We start from the raw sequence: 19,582 nt of genomic DNA, 5'->3' as shown, positions 1-19,582 counted from the left end.
ACAAACTATGACAAAAAAAATGTCACAGGTGTATTGACAGCAAGGTGTATTTCGTTAAAATAATGATTTAAAAAAAGATATCCACAAGCAGATTCAACCATGTGACTTGTATAAAATCTGCTGATGTCTAAGTAAAAGCAATTCATGTTTAAAGATGATACATGTAAAACACGTTCGGCAATATAATGGTTCAATAAGTTAAAAATAATCTTGGTAAAACCCAAATTTATATTATATATAGCTCGTAACGGGGATATACAGACTGGAATACCACACAAATAGATATACGAGTATATGTTGACAAGCTCAGCGATGTGATATCTGAGCGAAAATGAGTTATGACTAGTTTGTGGTAGAAAAACATCTGCTGAATAGCTGGCAACAATTATGTTTTAAAAATACTTGATATTTTATTAAATATTCTAATTTGTATGACATCACCATAACAACAAAAAATTAACATTTTAAACTTTTATTGGTATAAACTAGAAATAACTCAATAGTTTTACACAAATAATAAAATAAACAAAACACAGTAATCATTCATCTTGGTGTAATAAATGTAATATCTTAATATAAAAAACTATCATTTGTTTTCAATAATCGGTTGCCATGGCAACAAAAATATAAAAAAATCATCAAATGCAATATATTTTGATTTTATCATGATTAATTCATAACCAAATTAATGCATATATATTATATTAAAAGACAACAATATTTAAGACTTTTCAGAAAAAGAAAAAAAAGGATTTTTCACTTTTCCCTTTAAGTGTTAATGATAATAAATATAAATGAAAGGATTAAATTCTCAGAATTTCAGGAACTTTTCCATGATTAAGGCGAATATCATAACTTAAGTTAGTCCACTTTAAAGCTAATAGCTGTACCATATAGCATATAAATTATAAATCCAATGCAAAATAATAATTATTTAATGCACTGATTACAAAAATGGTGTATTTTTGGTTACCATGGTAACAAAAAATATGCAAAAAAACCCCGCCAAAAAACTGTATGATTTAAAATAATGGCATCTTATAAAAAATATTTCATATAAAATAATTGTGTTCTTTCAGAAATTTAACCAAAAAAATGAAAGATCTAGCACTTGTTATTTTCCTGATTATATTTTCAGTTACAGATATTGACGGTGTAACCATATCATATTCTTATCAGTGTATTTTAAATTGTATAATATGAATAACATTTTATATACATAATATATTTTTAAATTGAAATAATTTCAATAATTTAAAACAATTATAATGACAGATTTTTGCAAACACATGGAAAGTCACAAATGACAGATCACTTTTGTCCTTGAATGTAGTCTTGCAACCCCAGTTTGAGGGTTTGATCCATACAGGGTAACAACAACCACCATGTCTCCTCATATGCCCTCAGTTTTTGTAAGCAGAAAGTGATTCATAAACTTGCAAAAACTTGTTTCACAATGAAGTAAAAATATTGAAGCCTCTGCCACTGCAGTTCTAAGCTTTTCAGGGATACTTCTGAAGACATAAATTCCAATGACAGACATTTTGCAGTCTTTGACTGCCTATGCTTGAAACCTTATTGGAAGCCGTGCTGGTAGAATCTGCTACATGTATGTGGTATTCATTACTTTAAGTAATTCCAATATAATATGATTTATTTTTCGATACTATTACTACTAAAAGGATAATAATAATAACTTCACTATATAAATAATTAACATATACCATGTTTCATTATTTTCTTACTTTGTTATCCCACATGTATTTTATTGCTGTGTATGGCCAGCTGAGGACCAATTCATCTTAAACTTGAACTTATAACGAACACGTAGAATTGACAGTGACTTTAACCTTACTTCGCAAAGACAAGGCACTTTTCCAGCTTTCGATGTCGATCAGTCCGACAAATATAAAATGTGCAGTATCTCATGCTCCCTAGTATTAACTTGACTTTTATTCAACCTTGAATATTATGTTTTTAGCTCGACTATTCGATAAGAATAAGTAGAGCTATTGCAGTCACCCGAGCGTCGGCGTCGGCGTCGGCGTCGACGTCGGCGTAACCACTTATGTTAAAGTTTTTGTAATAGTTCAAATATTTTCAAAGTCCATTGACACATGGCTTTGAAACTTTGCACACTTGTTCACCATCATGACCCCAACCTGTAGACAGGAAGAGGTAACTCTATCAAGCATTTTGACAGAATTATGCCCCTTTTTCGACTTAGAATTTACGTTAAAGTTTTTGTAATAGTTCAAATATTTTCAAAGTCCATTGACATATGGCTTTGAAACTTTGCACACTTGTTCACCATCATGACCCCAACCTGTAGACAGGAGGAGGTAACTCTATCAAGCATTTTGACAGAATTATGCCCCTTTTTCGACTTAGAATTTACGTTAAAGTTTTTGTAATAGTTCAAATATTTTCAAAGTCCATTGACATATGGCTTTGAAACTTTGCACACTTGTTCACCATCATGACCCCAACCTGTAAACAGGAGGAGGTAACTGTATCAAGCATTTTTTTTACTATCAAGCACTAAGAATAGTCGAGCGTTGCTGTCCTACCGACAGCTCTTGTTTGAATCAATGATCATGAAGGATCGTAAAAAATATATAACAAGGGGTGGTTCGGCGTCGGAGGCAAAGAAATTATGACAGGAAATCCGTCAAGAGCAATTAAAAATCAAACATTGCAGAACCTGTACATTAGAGGATATGAAACGCACAACATACCCCTTCCCCTCCAGCAGCGTCTATTGAAATCAACAATCCCAAAGAAACAGAAATTTTTTGTAACTATATACAATTCTGTAATGTATTTTAGTTTGGTTAGAGTAAAATCTGTATGGATTGTATGAATGTAGTTTTAAATAGCTAAAATGCTGAAAAAAACATTGTTATGACTTACTAATAAATGCAAAAGTTGCTCGTGTATTTGCATCGAATTTAAACGGTTCGATGAACGCCCATAATAAACTCGGGAGCAAAACTGGAGTGCATGTTACTACCATGTGCTTTTCAACAAAACAAACTATGACAAAAAAATGTCACAGGTGTATAAAGGTGTATTTCGTTAAAATAATGATTAAAAAAAAGATATCCACAAGCAGATTCAACCATGTGATTTGTATAAAATCTGCTGATATCTAAGTAAAAGCAATTCATGTTTAAACATTATACATGTAAAACACGTTCTACAATATAATGGTTCAATAATTCTTGTTTACATGTTTTAATTTTCATGATATCATATTACTACTGTCAAACGTAACTTTTCGGCCCTTTCCGTCAGTCTTCATTGATAATAGCCGAGACTACTGTCAAGTTATAAATAATCTTGGAAAAACCAGATATGTTATATATAGCTATATAGCTCATAACGGGGATTTGCAGACTGGAATACCGCACAAATATATATATATATATATATATATACAGATATTCGTTTACTTTTTAAGGTATTGTAAAATAATATCATATTTAAACATAATCACAAGTCATTCAGAGGCTTAGTAGAAATAATGTTTATAAAGATGGGTGCTTGGCTTTGCCTTAGCAATCCTATAAGGTACTAATATGTACTTTACTTACATTCCTTTTTTCCAGATAATTGGAAAACGTGCATATGAGTCATTTAGGTCTAAATTATTACATGATTTTTGCAGCAGTATTGCTTTCAGTGTGTTGACCAAGGCGAACAAGGTAAGTTTTTAAGCTGTATCTCGAGATCTTATGGTTTACTGTTTAATTTTACCACGGCGAACAATTTAGATTTACTGATTTTTTTCTGTTTTGTTTTTATTCTAAGATGACATTATATGCTTGTAAATATTGGCCTTATACACCTTTCAGGTGCTTAATGCTTAATAAACGATGTTGTTGTTGATGATATTGTTTAATAGTGAATGATTTAGATTTTCTAATGATTTATCATGGTGAAATTTAAAATGATTTAGATTCACTGATGATTTGGTAAAATTTAGAATGATTTAGATTTACTGATGATTTATCATGGTGAAAATAAGAACGACTTAGATTTACTGATTATTTATCATGGTGAAATTTAAAATGAATCAGATTCACTGATGATTTGGTGAAATCTAGAATGATTTAGATTTACTGATGATTTGGTAAAATCTAGAATGATTTAGATTTACTGATGATTTGGTGAAATTTAGAATGATTTAGATTTTCTAATGATTTATCATGGTGAAATTTAAAATGATTTAGATTCACTGATGATTTGGTAAAATTTAGAATGATTTAGATTTACTGATGATTTATGATGGTGAAAATAAGAACGACTTAGATTTACTGATTATTTATCATGGTGAAATTTAAAATGAATCAGATTCACTGATGATTTGGTGAAATCTAGAATGATTTAGATTTACTGATGATTTGGTAAAATCTAGAATGATTTAGATTTACTGATGATTTGGTGAAATTTAGAATGATTTAGATTTACTGATGATTTGGTAAAATCTAGAATGATTTAGATTTACTGATGATTTGGTGAAATTTAGAATGATTTAGATTTACTGATGATTTGGTGAAATCTAGAATGATTTAGATTTACTGATGATTTGGTGAAATTTAGAATGATTTAGATTTACTGATGATTTGGTGAAATTTAGAATGATTTAGATTTACTGATGATTTGGTGAAATCTAGAATGATTTAGATTTACTGATGATTTGGTGAAATCTAGAATGATTTAGATTTACTGATGATTTGGTGAAATTTAGAATGATTTAGATTTACTGATGATTTGGTGAAATCTAGAATGATTTAGATTTACTGATGATTTGGTAAAATTTAGAATGATTTAGATTTACTGATGATTTGGTGAAATCTAGAATGATTTAGATTTACTGATGATTTGGTAAAATCTAGAATGATTTAGATTTACTGATGATTTGGTAAAATTTAGAATGATTTAGATTTACTGATGATTTGGTAAAATTTAGAATGATTTAGATTTACTGATGATTTGGTAAAATCTAGAATGATTTAGATTTACTGATGATTTGGTAAAATCTAGAATGATTTAGATTTACTGATGATTTATCATGGTGAAATTTAAAATGAATCAGATTCACTGATGATTTATCATGGTGAAATTTAGAATGATTTAGATTCACTGATGATTTGGTAAAATTTAGAATGATTTAGATTTACTGATGATTTATCATGGTGAAATTTAAAATGAATCAGATTCACTGATGATTTATAATGGTGAAATTTAGAATGATTTAGATTCACTGATGAAATCTTGTACAGACTCAATCAAATGGAGTCTGCAATTTTCATGTAATTTTGTTGTGATCAATGCTTCCGAGGGATCACTTTGTTTCCATTTTTTTAGATTTACTGATAATTTATCATGGTGAAATTTAGATTTTTTTTCAATAATCAGATTTGTTTAACAATATAATTTTCTAGATTATTATATTTTTAGCATTTTCATTTTAACATTTTAAAACAGCATGGTCGAATTTTTATGATGATTTTTTGTATTACTTTGTAGCTTAGCGACCCATTTAAAGTATTTCTATAATTATTTATGGAAGGAGCATTTTACACTTTTGATACCTTAAAAAATATTATTTAAATATTCTAGTATTAATGTTTTAAAGCTAATTGAGATTAATTAAGACCATTCAGTAAGATATAATTAAACAATGTATGGTTTAATCTTTTTTTCCAATTAAAAATATGTTTTTGTAATTATGAAGCAGTAAAATTCACCATTGGCAAGTAGATTTCTGATATCTTAACATAAATATTTTATAGTTTATATCATGTGGATGTACTTAGATATTTTCTGGTAGGGTTTTCGATTTTTCTTTTTTTCTTTAACAGTTTCAACAACGAAACAATGATCAAGATTTTGATAGCTGCAATTGCATGGTCTGTGCTTGTATCAAGTCAGGGCACAAGAACACCTTTCCCGTGCCACTCAGATGTCTGTAATTTGTAAGTATAGTTCATTCATAAAACTGTAAGACTGCTTTTATTAAATGTAGTAACAGCGCCAAATATACAAAGTCAGTCCACATCCAATCAAAAAAAGGCCGTACATAAATTAAAAAAATTACACGGGTTATAAAATAAAAATAAAAATGTACATAAAAAGCAACAAAAAACAGCGTAGACATTGCCCTGTATTTTATTGAATATCCCAAGTCGTACACATATATAATAAACACATTATGCTTTTCTCCTAATATTTGCAGGTTAAAAAGCGAATGTATATGTATCAAATGCGCATAACGGGGGAATAACAACAATTTGAAATTTTACTATATTATAATTTAAAAACGTGTAAAAAAATGTTGCATTAGTTTTATTACCGCCTCCATGGTCGAGGGGTTAGAGTCGATGACTTCTAATCCAATTAACTCTCTGGCGTGGGTTCGATCCCCGGGAGATGCTTTGGTAGTATAGCGCGGAGGAAGGTAGTCTAGTACTGGTGTAACTCTCCAGGAACGATGGTTAGGAAACTACCCGCCTATATGACTGAAATACTGTTGGAAAAGGCGTAAAATGAAATAAACAAACAAAACAAAGCATTAGTTTTAAATGGCAGTTTTTCTATCCCATATGGGTAAATTATCAAAATACACGTTTTTATTAATAAATTGTTTCTGATCTCAGAAATGCTTTCAACACAATGTCATTATACATAAGATAGAGTAGCTAGTATAAGCAACTTTACTTAAAGGTATGGCCAAGACCAGTTTTGTAGCGAAAGAGAATCGAGATGCCGTGACTGTCTCGACATTATTGATGGATGCTTCGAACCTGAGACACCAAGCAATTGTACGAGGACGTGCATAGGTGAGGAAACACATATTTTGAACACCATTAAAGGCTCATTTTGCCTCAGAAATGTTTGTATTTCTCAAAAGCGTATTTTTTTTGTGTACTCTTATAGTATCCAAAATATTACTCATTGGTCTATTACCTGAACCATCTTTTTCACCCGTTTCGTTTTGACAACAAATAGACTTATAATAAATGAGTATGTTGTATGGAAGTCAAAATACTACTTTGTTTACATTTTGCTACTTTTAAAACAAGTTATCTCACATTCATCGCTTTTTATTTAGGTAACAAACATCTTACATTTCTTAAAAACCATTATTGAAGCATTATAAAATTTCATATTTCCCTTTCTAAAGCAGTAAAAAGATATTTACTTCTGAGTCATAATGTGCCTTTAAAGTTGTCTTATAAAATACAGTGACTAAAGTGTGCTCTATTTTTATCATAGAATAATGTATGTACACTCCAATGACTTATTTCTTTCAGTAAACCTGTTTAAAATGTTTTAATATATATTGGTGAACTGATGTGTGAAATTCAGTGTTTATAGATATACATGTATATATGTATCTTCCGGCGTAGATTATAAAAATGTTGTTGAATATTAATAAATATTCTAATACATGTATTTGATTTTACCGGTAATTGGTTTTATATTATTATCTTTTTTAATTAATAAGATAAATAGTTATTACGAATCTATAAATTTCTTGCTGAAATTCTTCATGACTGTCAAGTAAATATCATTTACATATGTAGTGAATTTAACTATTCTGTATTTTTCCCCAGAATTTCATGTGCAAGAGAAGCTGAAAAATGAAAGAGGTGTGTATTGTTCCAAGTTTCTATGAGTGTTTACTTGTTCCATTTGGTTGTTGAAAAGCAGTTAAAATAATAGTTTAAGGTTCGATTGATAATGGTTTAAAAGATGAAGTTGTACGTGTGGATATATTTGATAAACATTACTAGTAAACCCCCCAATTGTCGGTGATAATACATAAACAAGTTAAGTTTTACTATAAAAACTAGAAGGAAACCAATTCGACTAATCATGTATAGTCGTTACTCGTTTGTTCTTGTGCGATTGGAATATGGAAATTCAATATGAAATAGCTGAAAAGACTGGTATCATTTAAAGACGTAACAGAAACTTTCATTGCTAATACTCTATTAAATTATTTTGAAGCATCTGCTTGCCCGGAGCTTGGCCCTATAGAAAACGGAAAAAGTAACGACTCTACATCGGAAATATACAAGCCTGGTGATGTCATTGGTATAACTTGTGATGCAGGGTATCGCTTATTTGGTCGCCCTACGCTAAAATGCAAAGCATATGGTCAATGGTCACATGATGTTCCGACATGTGAAGGTATTTGTTAGTATATAAAATATGTTTTATCAATTTCAATTACACCTTGGAAGAGGTAAAATTTTGTAAGGAATATAATTTTCAATACAAGAAAATCAACTTAGCTTCAGTTGGCAGTACGCTTGCTCCCCAGACCGCTTCCAAACCAAGTAAATAATAACATATTGGTTATTTCTTTAATATCTTAGATATGTTACTCTAAGTGTCCATGAATTACTGTTATATCTTTTCTTAGGTTTCCTTTTATCTTTAAATAAGTTCACATTCACAGAGCAATTATAGATGAAAACCGCTCTTCATATACATTTTCACTATATAGTTTATATATTTATGAAGCTGTTTAGAAGATTTTAAAAGCGAAATTTAAACTAAGAATTTTATGTTATCATGATAAATGTAAAGTAGGCAATTTAAATACTTTAATGAACATATTTGTATACAAATCATAACAGTTTACATTCTTAATTTTCAGAAATTACATGTCCCGTGCTGCCAGAAGTTGGCAACGGAAAACATAATGGGTCTCTAACAATTCCGCACAAGCCAGGAGATATAGTAACAGTTCTGTGCAATCACGGATACCAGAGAATCGGTCCAGTATATGCAGTGTGTCAAACAAATGGTGCATGGCAAACACAGCTGTCGATTTGTCAAAGTAAATATGAAAACTTACATTAACTATCTTGACGATTTAATCACATAGAATGTATAGCATTGCACACACACATAAATAACATCTTACTTTTGACTCCTATTATTGCAAATAAGGGCATTATGTAAAATACTTTAAAATTAAGATCAATCACATAAAAGCATTACTCAAGCATAACTATTTAAATTTAAATTAATTTGAATGAACATATTTTTTGTAGAATATCCAGAAATTCCTCCCATAAAGAACGGAAGATGGGACAGAACAATGGTGACAAACAACTTAGAATCAGACGAGTTACAAGCTACTTGTGACAGAGGTTACACCTTACTAGGTTCTGGCAATTTAAGATGGTCAAAGACAGGAATCTTCACAAGCAGCAATGGTCATCTATCACTTTGCAAAAAGGATGAAGAAACAAACGGTACCGTGGCATTTTCTGATTAAAATATACATGTAAAAATCATAATTGCTTAATTATGATATACATTTATAAAAAAAGTATTAAACACTAAAAACTTCTCTACAGATATGCTTTTCAATAAATTCAATTATTGCATAGTTTAACAAATATGTTTTCTTGATATATTTCATTCAGTAAGGATATACGTTTTATTTTCTTTATTTTTAGTTTGGATGATTGTGGCTATAACAGAAGGAGTTCTACTACTCGTATTAATCGTTTGCCTTGTTATCTGCAAAGTTTACAAATATCAAATGAAACAAAGACAAAACCAAACGAAAAAGACCGTTCGTGACAGTTCTAAAGAAAATGGGAATAAGAAAGAAACTCGCCTTTTAATTGATTCAGTTGAAAAACAAATATCTAACCCCTGCAGTCAAAGTGGATATGCATGTCCGAACAAGGACATATCTTTGCATGATCAAAAGCTACAAAGGGAATCAGGATCTAAAGAGAGTGAAAGTCAGTCTCCTATGAATAATTTGTATGGCGATCAACCAGACATGGTCATTAATAGTATTTCCACTGGAACAAGAGTTCCTTCAGAAGTTCAGAAAAAAATCAAAGATGCTGCAGTAACAAGAGAGATAGACAGAGAAAATGACTGTCAATCTAGTAAATCATATGTGCAGATTGGAAGAAACCCAGATGCTGGAAACAGTAAGTTGAGATTTAAAGATTCTGTACGTTGAAATTTAGAATTTTATATCAAGTAAACTGAAATTATATACACTTACCGGTATATAAATTTCCATTTCTTATAAGAATATGACAATACTGTAATTAAACATGTACTTGATGTTAAAGACAACTTGATGTTAGGAGAAATCATTGTGAAGTAATATGACCGTTTTAATTTTGAAAACTTTACCGGTAATGTGAAGGAAATGTAGGGCTTTGAATTTTCACCTGATATAAAGCTATCACATTTACAATACGATTTCTTACGTTTATTTGATTACACTTTATTCTTTATAACATATATATTCTTTCAGACATGCACGTAAGTATAAACATAACTGGCAACAATACTACCGATAACAATGTTATTGTCGGCAGTGGAACAGATGCTACATCTTCAAAGTCTACCAACACTACAGCGCCAAGTACAGCCGACGGACAAACTGCTGATAAGAGGATGAACGACTTAAAGTTGCCCGTAGAGGAATCAGCAACATATCAACCGTCCCAACCTGAATCAGCATCACCTGAACCTGAAGCGTCGACTGTTTTGAAAGAAGTCCGTAATGGGACTGCCATTATGAACGATGACTCATATGCCGCTAGCCGTCCACTTAATGGATTAGCTATCCAGCAAAATGCCAACAATGAACAAGACATTGCTAGAAAACTTGGTTTAGCTAATGGTAACGTAAACACAGACGATCTAGAAAACCATGAAGTAACAAAGTTTTAATATATGTTTAGAATGCAAGTCTAGCTGTACACATTTTATACAAATAATTAGTATTAATTAAATAATCAAATAAATACTTAATGTTAATGTATGTAATTTAACATAATTATAGAGAAAACCCGCCAATCTTAGAAAATTCAATAATGACAATGCATAAGCTTTAACAACAAAGCAGGTAACAAAGCATCTTAAATACAAAGAGACATTCATGCAAAATAAATAATACATTTCATGCATATACTGACTCAAAATAAAGCATATAAACACATATCCATACATGTGAATTCTCTTACTTCAGACTGATGACTCCTAATTAGCAAAATAAGAAGACAACTGCTTCTAATCAATTTTTCAAACAAAGTCAATTTAACTCAAACACTCCCTAAATAAAATACATTCTCTAACTGTGTGTAAGAAAGATTCACATATATGCGCATTTCAAATTACAAATAATTAAACAAAACTATTAACTTTACACATACAAAAAGGCTAAAACAAGCAACAAGCAATAAACTCAAATCAAAATTCTAATTTGCCGATCAACATACATAATGGGTTGGGTGGGAGGGTTTTCTTAAACTTGACAGCTAGACAACAAAGGCTCGAATGACTAGAAGTACAAAATTGGCGCGACAATAATCTAAAATAAACGACCAATCAGAAAACAGTTCACCAAAGTCACGGTTTACTCGAAATAATTAGTTATTTTAGATCAAAATATATCTATGCATATATTATATCATTCTTCCGATTTCACCTATTTTATCATTTATGACACACATATGTTTGACTATTGTCAACGCGTCGAATCTTTTCGATTTTTATATTCATTACGAGCAGTATACTGTTGACATGTAAATGAATGTAAAAATCACTCTCCAAATATGTAGAAACACAGCGGTTAAACTGTATTACAACGATTATAATGTGGTACTCGAATATTCGAAATTCAGATTTAAATACGTATACGTTTTTAATGTAAACTTTTGAAGAAACTAAATAAAACAATTCACAATCATAATAACTGATGTTTGACTAACGCGTCTTATAGAATACCTTTTGGATTTTTATATTTATTGGCGACGCCGGTGAGCGGCGTCGTCTATTATGGAATGCTTTTTATTTTTGCCTATGGAAGGAGCTGTTATTATTAGCAGTTAATTTCATGTTGTGTTAATTAGTTTTATTTTGATTCGTAAAAATCAAGTAAACAAATGTGTTGTTATATTTGTATTTAGTAACTTTATGTAAAAAGCATGTGCATTGTGATATTATTTTCACGAAATTGCAGGTTAAGTTTAACAGCTTGTCCCTTAGTTTTAATGACAATACTAAAACCCGGATTTCGAATATCGTTGTGGTCTAGATTGAGGCCGTATCAGTTCATTCATTCATTTATACATTTTCAAAATTTTCCTACAAGAAGAAAGTTCACCTGCAATTGAGTATAAGGATAGGTAATGGAACTGTTGTAAACGATTATCCTATTGATTTTATCCTTATTACATTTATCTGTTGCGCAGAATGGTTGTTTTTACAAAGTGTACCAGTATCCGGATGTTGAAAGCTATCCGATTTTCTGCAATTACTGCTGACACATGGCCATCTATTTTTTTATGAATACATTACCATTAATTTGCATGGCTTGATAAAACTGAACCTGCAGCATTTCATAATTTTGCTGTTTATGGTGTTCTTTTGGGTTTCAGGTTTTCTTTATTTTAAGGGGAAGTAACTCATGTTTACTAAATTATTTGTTCTTTTCTGTCTATCTTAGGTATTACTTATAATACTATTTTTGTTGTATATAATTCACCAGTTGTAAGGTCATCAAAAGCATGTTAATGTTAGGATTTCATATTTATTTAATATAAACTGGGTTAATTATTAATGCTATGTGCATACATGTATATCTTAGACAGTAGTTTAATGATATGTTGAGACTTATAATTTTTCTGCATTTAAAGAGATACAGTTATGTCATTATTATTAAAGGGATGAGACTTTCATTTAAAGTTATAAATGATAAAACATGTATTGATTGAAAATGTCATTAAACTTGGATCAAGCAATATAATTAATAAAGTCTCAAAAAATCATATTCTGAATAGTTATTCTATTTTTTTCTAACATGTGCATAGTTTGAAAAGGACAGCTTCTGTCTTATCTATTTGTAATGAAGGGACACCGGTTTCAACCTCCAGGTCTCTTGAGTCAACCCGACAACAGACTGTACATAGAGTAGATTGTTACTTGCCCTTGAATAAATTTGTGCACTAAATTTAAAGTGGGTGATTTGTGCCACATGAAAACCAACATAGTACAAAAAGTAACTGGGCGCCAGATGAAAACATGAAAATACAATCTACCACAAAGTGGTTTGTTTGTTGCATTTTCATGTTTTTGCCGGGTGCCCTTGATGCAAAATACAAATCAGCCTTCATAAAATTTCTTATGTTGGTCACAGGTTTGAGTTCTGGTCAAGCTCAAAGTTTTTCTCATCCTGTGACTGCATATTAGCATGAGTTCAATTTCCTATGCTCTGTAACATAAGAAATTCACGAACACAAATCGATATAGTGGGGAAATATGTTGTGGTTTAGAACTGTTTCATTATTAGAAAGAAAATGTGTAGCAGGCCGGATAGCTCAGTTGGTCTTCTGAAAGTCATGGGTTCGAGTCATGGTCAGGCAGTTTCAGTCAGGGTTTAGAAGTGGTTTTTCAATTGACACATGTTTGATTCATTTAACAGATTGCATTATTTGAAATGGACAAAGGCAGTATTGCATGATACTTTAAGATCTACAAAGGGCATTTGATACAGTTGAACACACTATACTGCACATGAAAAAGTTTTTTTTCTCCTTCTTCATGAAACTTTAAGCATCTGCCATATATAATGACATTCTTACATGGTTTAAGTCTTATCTCTGATAGTAGCTGGTTGATGTGGCTGGTACTCATTCTACTAACTGCTCTGAGTACCTATGCTGTCCCCCTGATGTTCATTTTAGGCCCTCTTTTATGTCTAATATATGTCAATTACATGTCTTCAACCCTAAGCAATAAGCTTTTATTATAATGCACAGGCACGAGTATCAGACCTTGGAAGAAAAAATATGGCCAGATTGATAAAAAACCTGTGTTCATCTTAAAAGTGTCAACAACCAAAATAAAATGTAAATAATGACCCCCTTTAAAAATATACTTCAAGTTGATAGTATATTTTTAAAGGGGATCATTATTTACATTTTGTTTTTTTTTGTTTTTATAAACACAGTTTTTTATCAATCTGGTCATCTGGTCATATTTTTTCTTCCCAGGTCCGATACTCGTGCCTGTGATTATATGCTGATGACTCAGGAATCCTTGTGTCTCATAAAATAAATCTGAAGAAATTCTTTCTTATAGCATGAGTCTTATAAGATTGCTTAATTGACTATAAATTGTCTTTGCATCTTGGCAAGACAGAGTCTATTCTTTTTTAGTTTAAGTTTCAACTTAAACTGGCCCTAGCCTCCAGGTCACATGTAATGGTACTGCTATAAAGTACACATCTTTTGTTAAGTATTTAGGTGCAAATCTGGATCAAATTCTTTTGGCGTCGCCCTTTGATGCTTTGCATCAATGCTTTTCTTGTTCTGTACTTGTTATACAACATGTTGTTGACAAGTATCACTCTCCAGATATATAAAAACACAGCGATTAAACTGCGTTAGTGGTACTCGAATTGTTATGAATTTTCGAAATTCAGATTTAAATACGTATGCGTAAAATGTCACCGTCTGGAGAGACTAAATAAAACAATTCATAATCATAATAACTTAACCCGGTATCTGTGTATGTAATATTCAACCTGAACTTTTCTTTTGTACTAAGAGTTTAAATATTTCACTAGCTCAGACCGTGGGATCCCATTGACAAATCATCGGTACTGATATTACATAACACATAAATTTTTTGACCTAAAAGCATATCATAGGTGTAATTCAAATCATATGTATGCAAACTGTACATATTGTACATACTACTTGCTGTATATTACTTGTCATCTTGTTTATGTACAAAATGTAGATATAATTGATCCGGCTTTGTCTAGTTCTCTATCCTGAAGATTTTTTTTATAAATATATTTTATTGTAGTACAATAACGCATTATGAAATATTTGTTGTGTGAGTCTTGTTGGTGTATCAAATTTTACACTGATAAATTATAGATACTGACTTATCTTGTTGGTAAAAAAGACAATTAATTATAGACATATGTTAAAGTCTATAATTACCAACGACTTTAATAGTGTACTAGTATATGTATATCTTTTGAAAGAATATCATGACGTTATGCTTTCGTTTTTTTGCGGACTCATGCATGGCGTCAACTCAGAACGGCGCTTTTATAAAACTGAAAGTGATATATATTATATGTTTATTGTGATTTTGTCTCGAAAAATAGTACATTCTATGACTATGTCTTGTTGATGTTAATAGTGTATGGTTGTATTTTATTTGCTGTCTTTGTATTGTTGATGCAAATGGGTTAATGCTGACACAAATGATTATAATGCCTAGTTCTTGCTGATGTACAATATCATATACTGATGCATATTTTTTATGACATACTTTATGTATGTACAATATCATATATGTTTTTTGTACACTGGTAAATAATTTATAAAGATTTTGCCTTGTTGATGTACAGTTCTATATACTGATGTATAATTCATGATAACTTTTTCTTGTTGATGTACACTAGTACATACTGTACATGACTTATAAAAATCTTGGCTTGTTGATGTATCCTAGAACATGCTGATCTATTATTTATGATGCTTATATTTGTTGATGTACAATTATATATACTGATGTATAATTAATGATTGCTTTGTCTTGTTGATGTACACTAGTTCATACCGATCTATAATTTCATAAAGATTTTTTTGTTTTGTTGCTGTACACGAGTACATGCTGATTTAATATATTAAACCTATGTTTTATAAGTACCATATCATATACTGATGTATAATTTATGATAACCTTGTCTTGTTGATGCACATCAGTACATACTGATATATAATTTATCAAGATATTGTCTTAGTGATGTATGATAGAACATGCCGATTTATGTATTATTTATAATGCCTATATTGTGTTTAAGTACAATTCAATATACTGATGCTTTGTGATTGTTTTGTCTGTCTTGTTGATAAGCTCAAAGGTCAAGGTAACCATGACATTTCATGTCAAATCCTTGTCTGATAGATAATTTGAGAATGAGGTCTTGGGTCAAAGATCAAGGTCACAATGAATCTTAATGTAAAATTCTTGGCAAATCAATAACTTGAGAAGGAATAAGCCATGCTGTTTGTTACTTGATAGAACATTGCTCTTAGTCCCTTAATGGCCAGGAGAAAATCCCTTTGCTTTTTATATCATTAGGTCAAAGGTCAAGGCAACAGAGGTACATAATGTAAAATCCTTGTCGAATCAATAACTCAAGAATAAATAAGCTATTGTTTATGTTACTTGATGTGAATATTGCTCATAACAAGATGACCCTACTGATTTTGAGATCAAAAGGTCAAAGGTCAATGTCACAGAGAAACTTAGAAGCATACGTGTGTATATGTGCCACTGTGACAGGCAGGTAAAGTAGGGACATTATTGTCCTATGTCACAATTCTAAGTGAACTAAGAAACTTTGGTGAACATTTTGAGTGCATCATCAGTCTTTTAGACAATAATTTTAAGAATTTTAAACAATTGAAGGTATTCACTTGAATTCTAATACATGTCTTATACGACATAGTATCTCGTGCTCATGACGTAGTTACTCGTGTCACAACATAGTAACTCGTGCGCTCGTCTTAATTATCTTGTATCTCGTGCTCATTAGTCATTCATTATGACAATATCCGTGTATTTAGCTGTACAGGACGTACTTGTAGTATACAAAATGATTGATATTACATTTTGTTTTCATACGAGTTATTTTTAATACCGTAACGGATGAACTTATTCTTCAAAATAAAATCATTTATCTGATTACAGTAACGCTTCGTTTCGTTTCGTTAATGGCCGTTTTGTCACTCCGGTATTTTAACGCAATACAAGATATAAACACGAAATATTGCATCATCTGGTACGCAGTGAACTTAAGTACTCAGGGAAACCAAAGTAGTAGTGTACTAGTTTAAGAGGCGAATTAAGGGGGGAATAATTATAAATTTCTTGTAATATGAAATAACATGGATATTGAGACTTTAATTCTTAATATAAATACAAATACATGTATATATACAATTTTAATGGGCATTTATTACGTTCTGATAAAACATCGCCCCCAGACATGCTATTCAGTAGACTTCATTCGCCTTTTAAAGTGTATATTGAGTAAATCCTCTATTGAATGAATACTGTCCATTTTCAAGAGCAAAACAAAAGGTTTGTTTTCAAAACAATACAACTGTTTTTTATGTAATACTACTTTGATTGTGTACTTAAGAAACTATATTGTCCTTGATTAAATTGATTTAAATTGAATTAAATCACCACAGAGACAATGACGTTCTGCGAAGATAGTAATTTGTTTTTATATTTATAATCTGCATATGTGATTTATTATCATAGATCGTATGATTATCAATAAAAGCACATTATGCCTTAGAAACAAATACAGTTTTAAACATTCTTTACAAAGGGAAATCATTAGTTTTATAACGTTTAAATAATGGGTTTATATACATGTATGTTAGATGTTTATACCATAAAGAAAGTAGCGCTGAATGTGAAATTATTTGTTATAAAGTAGGAAAATGTAAAAAAAATTGGAATGTTGACACTCCATACACACTTCTAAATCACTATATCTGTACTAATTGCCAGACAGCAGTAGACACAAAATATGGTTCAGGTAATTGGCCAATTAGTATCATTTTGGAAACTGTTACAGGACACAAAAAATTAAAAAAGTTTAGGGAAATAAAATTAAAAGCATTTCTGGGACATAATGAAGCTTTAAAGAATGTATTTAAAACGTATTCTTTTGTCACTTGTATGTGAAAAATATCACAAAGGATGAACTGTACAAACATATCAGGGTCTGTCATAGAGATATTTTAAATTTTTGTATTGCTTATCAAAATATCAAACAATAATTTCATTAACTATAGACAGTAAATATCTTTAAGAAATATTGTAAAAATGTAGACTATTAACTATTTATATCTTTACTTAATCTAGAATTCCAACATATAGAGACAAATTATTGTATGTTTTATAGCAGCATTATAAACAGCCACTTATAGTAGCAAAATGTTAGTTTTAGCCACACATGTACTAAAAATAAGTGAATGCTTACACACACACGTTTGTGTGTTTGTTTATCTAAGAATCATCAAGTAAAATATGTCCAACAATAGCTTGTATTGGTTTTGTTATAAAAGTTGGAAACAGACATTTATTTATAACGATATTTTGATGATTATTTGACATTATATTTAAAATAACATATGGTGTCCTGTACTCCTTTTTCAGAAATACACTGACAAATCGGTATTTAAAATGCGTTCAGACACACATTTTACATAAATATCACACACATATATAAAGCTATATTTTAATTTACATACATTTACTAAACATGAAACTTTTTTTTCAATTTATAAGTTACATTCATAAACATTTTTTTTTCAATTCCGAATGTTCGATTAGATGACATAATGTACTCAAACATTGTAGGCAAAATATTTTTGTGGTAATTCAAAATATTAATTAAAGAATGATAAAAAATGGCTCAGATTCTACGGATTGTGTTGAACGGAGTTTACAAATACGATATTTGTCTTTACATGTATATTTGTTACATGTATAGATATTCAATTACAAGTAAAGTAAGAACGAGTACATTAAGGGAATGCGTTTTAATATGGTTTGACATGTCTTTATACATTATCTATAACTGCTGTTGTCACATTATCTATGAAGTATTCAGTTACTGTTGTATTTATGTAAACGAAGGTAAATTCAAAGTTTTACTGTGGCAAGTTTTGTTTAAAATTGTTTTTTTTGTATTTGTATTTTTGTATTTGTTTTTTATTTTGTTTTTCATGAACAAATATAACCAAAATGTTCCTGAATTTTCCCATTTTAATTTTAAAGTACGCAGTTAAGTCAATGTGTATGTAAAACAGGAAAAAACATTCTATTCATAGATAAAACACAGTTAATTGATAAATACTGTGTTATCTTTGAAATTGATCATTCTTCTTCCGTTAGAATTAATACTTAGGGACCTTTTTTATTTTGGTATACTGCAGTATAGAAAGTTACTCTTACATGTTTATATCATATTATACTGTAATATACAGATGGTTGTATATATGTTCACATGTTTTTATATATTGTAAACTGTGACTCTGACAATAAAGTTTTGAATTGATTTGAATACATGAACATATATTAAAATATGTGAACAGATTTAGTCCTGTTTGAAGTGTTTTTACATTCAAGGTAATATAGATTATTATCACCTGATAAAAGTAATACTTTAAGTGAAATTATTTGTCATAAAAGTAGCAAAATATAAAAAAATGTAGTATTTTGCTGATGTTAGTTAAACTAAACCAAAAATGTGCCAATTTGAAATCAAAATTTGAAGGTACTATATCAAAACATACTGAAATACTTTACAAAAAGTAAATGTAGAAGCAACCAGAAACCAATTACTAGTGCCTTTATCCAAAAAAAAAAAAAAAAAAAAAAAACAACCCCCCCCCCCCCCCCAAAAAAAAAACAAACAACAAAAAACAACAACAACAACAAAAAAAACAACAACAAAAAACAAAAA

General features: G+C 30.2%; 1 protein-coding gene across 3 annotated transcripts; it reads left to right on the top strand.

Moving 5' to 3' along the window:
- Positions 1–3,079: 3,079 nt before the first annotated feature.
- On the top strand, positions 3,080–15,920 carry LOC132734886 (uncharacterized). 3 transcript variants are annotated; one of them, XM_060721753.1, is made up of 9 exons: positions 3,080–3,463; positions 5,871–5,984; positions 6,733–6,848; positions 7,626–7,661; positions 8,023–8,205; positions 8,678–8,860; positions 9,078–9,281; positions 9,489–9,980; positions 10,316–15,920. In XM_060721753.1, the coding sequence occupies exons 2-9, from the start codon at positions 5,887–5,889 to the stop codon at positions 10,735–10,737; spliced, it is 1,734 nt and encodes a 577-aa protein (XP_060577736.1). In that variant the 5' UTR covers positions 3,080–3,463; positions 5,871–5,886; the 3' UTR covers positions 10,738–15,920. The 3 variants fall into 3 exon arrangements, with proteins under 3 accessions (XP_060577736.1, XP_060577734.1, XP_060577735.1); XM_060721751.1 differs by having other exon boundaries at positions 3,459–3,573; XM_060721752.1 differs by lacking the exon at positions 3,080–3,463 and adding an exon at positions 3,475–3,707.
- The last annotated feature ends 3,662 nt before the right edge of the window (positions 15,921–19,582 follow it).

The sequence above is a fragment of the Ruditapes philippinarum genome, unplaced genomic scaffold (genome assembly GCF_026571515.1).
Source record: "Ruditapes philippinarum isolate M1 unplaced genomic scaffold, ASM2657151v2 ctg4021_1_1_1_1, whole genome shotgun sequence".
In the NCBI taxonomy this organism is placed as follows: domain Eukaryota; kingdom Metazoa; phylum Mollusca; class Bivalvia; order Venerida; family Veneridae; genus Ruditapes; species Ruditapes philippinarum.
The sequence above is the reverse complement of the archived record's forward strand: the minus strand, read 5'-3'. Positions and strand labels throughout refer to the sequence as shown.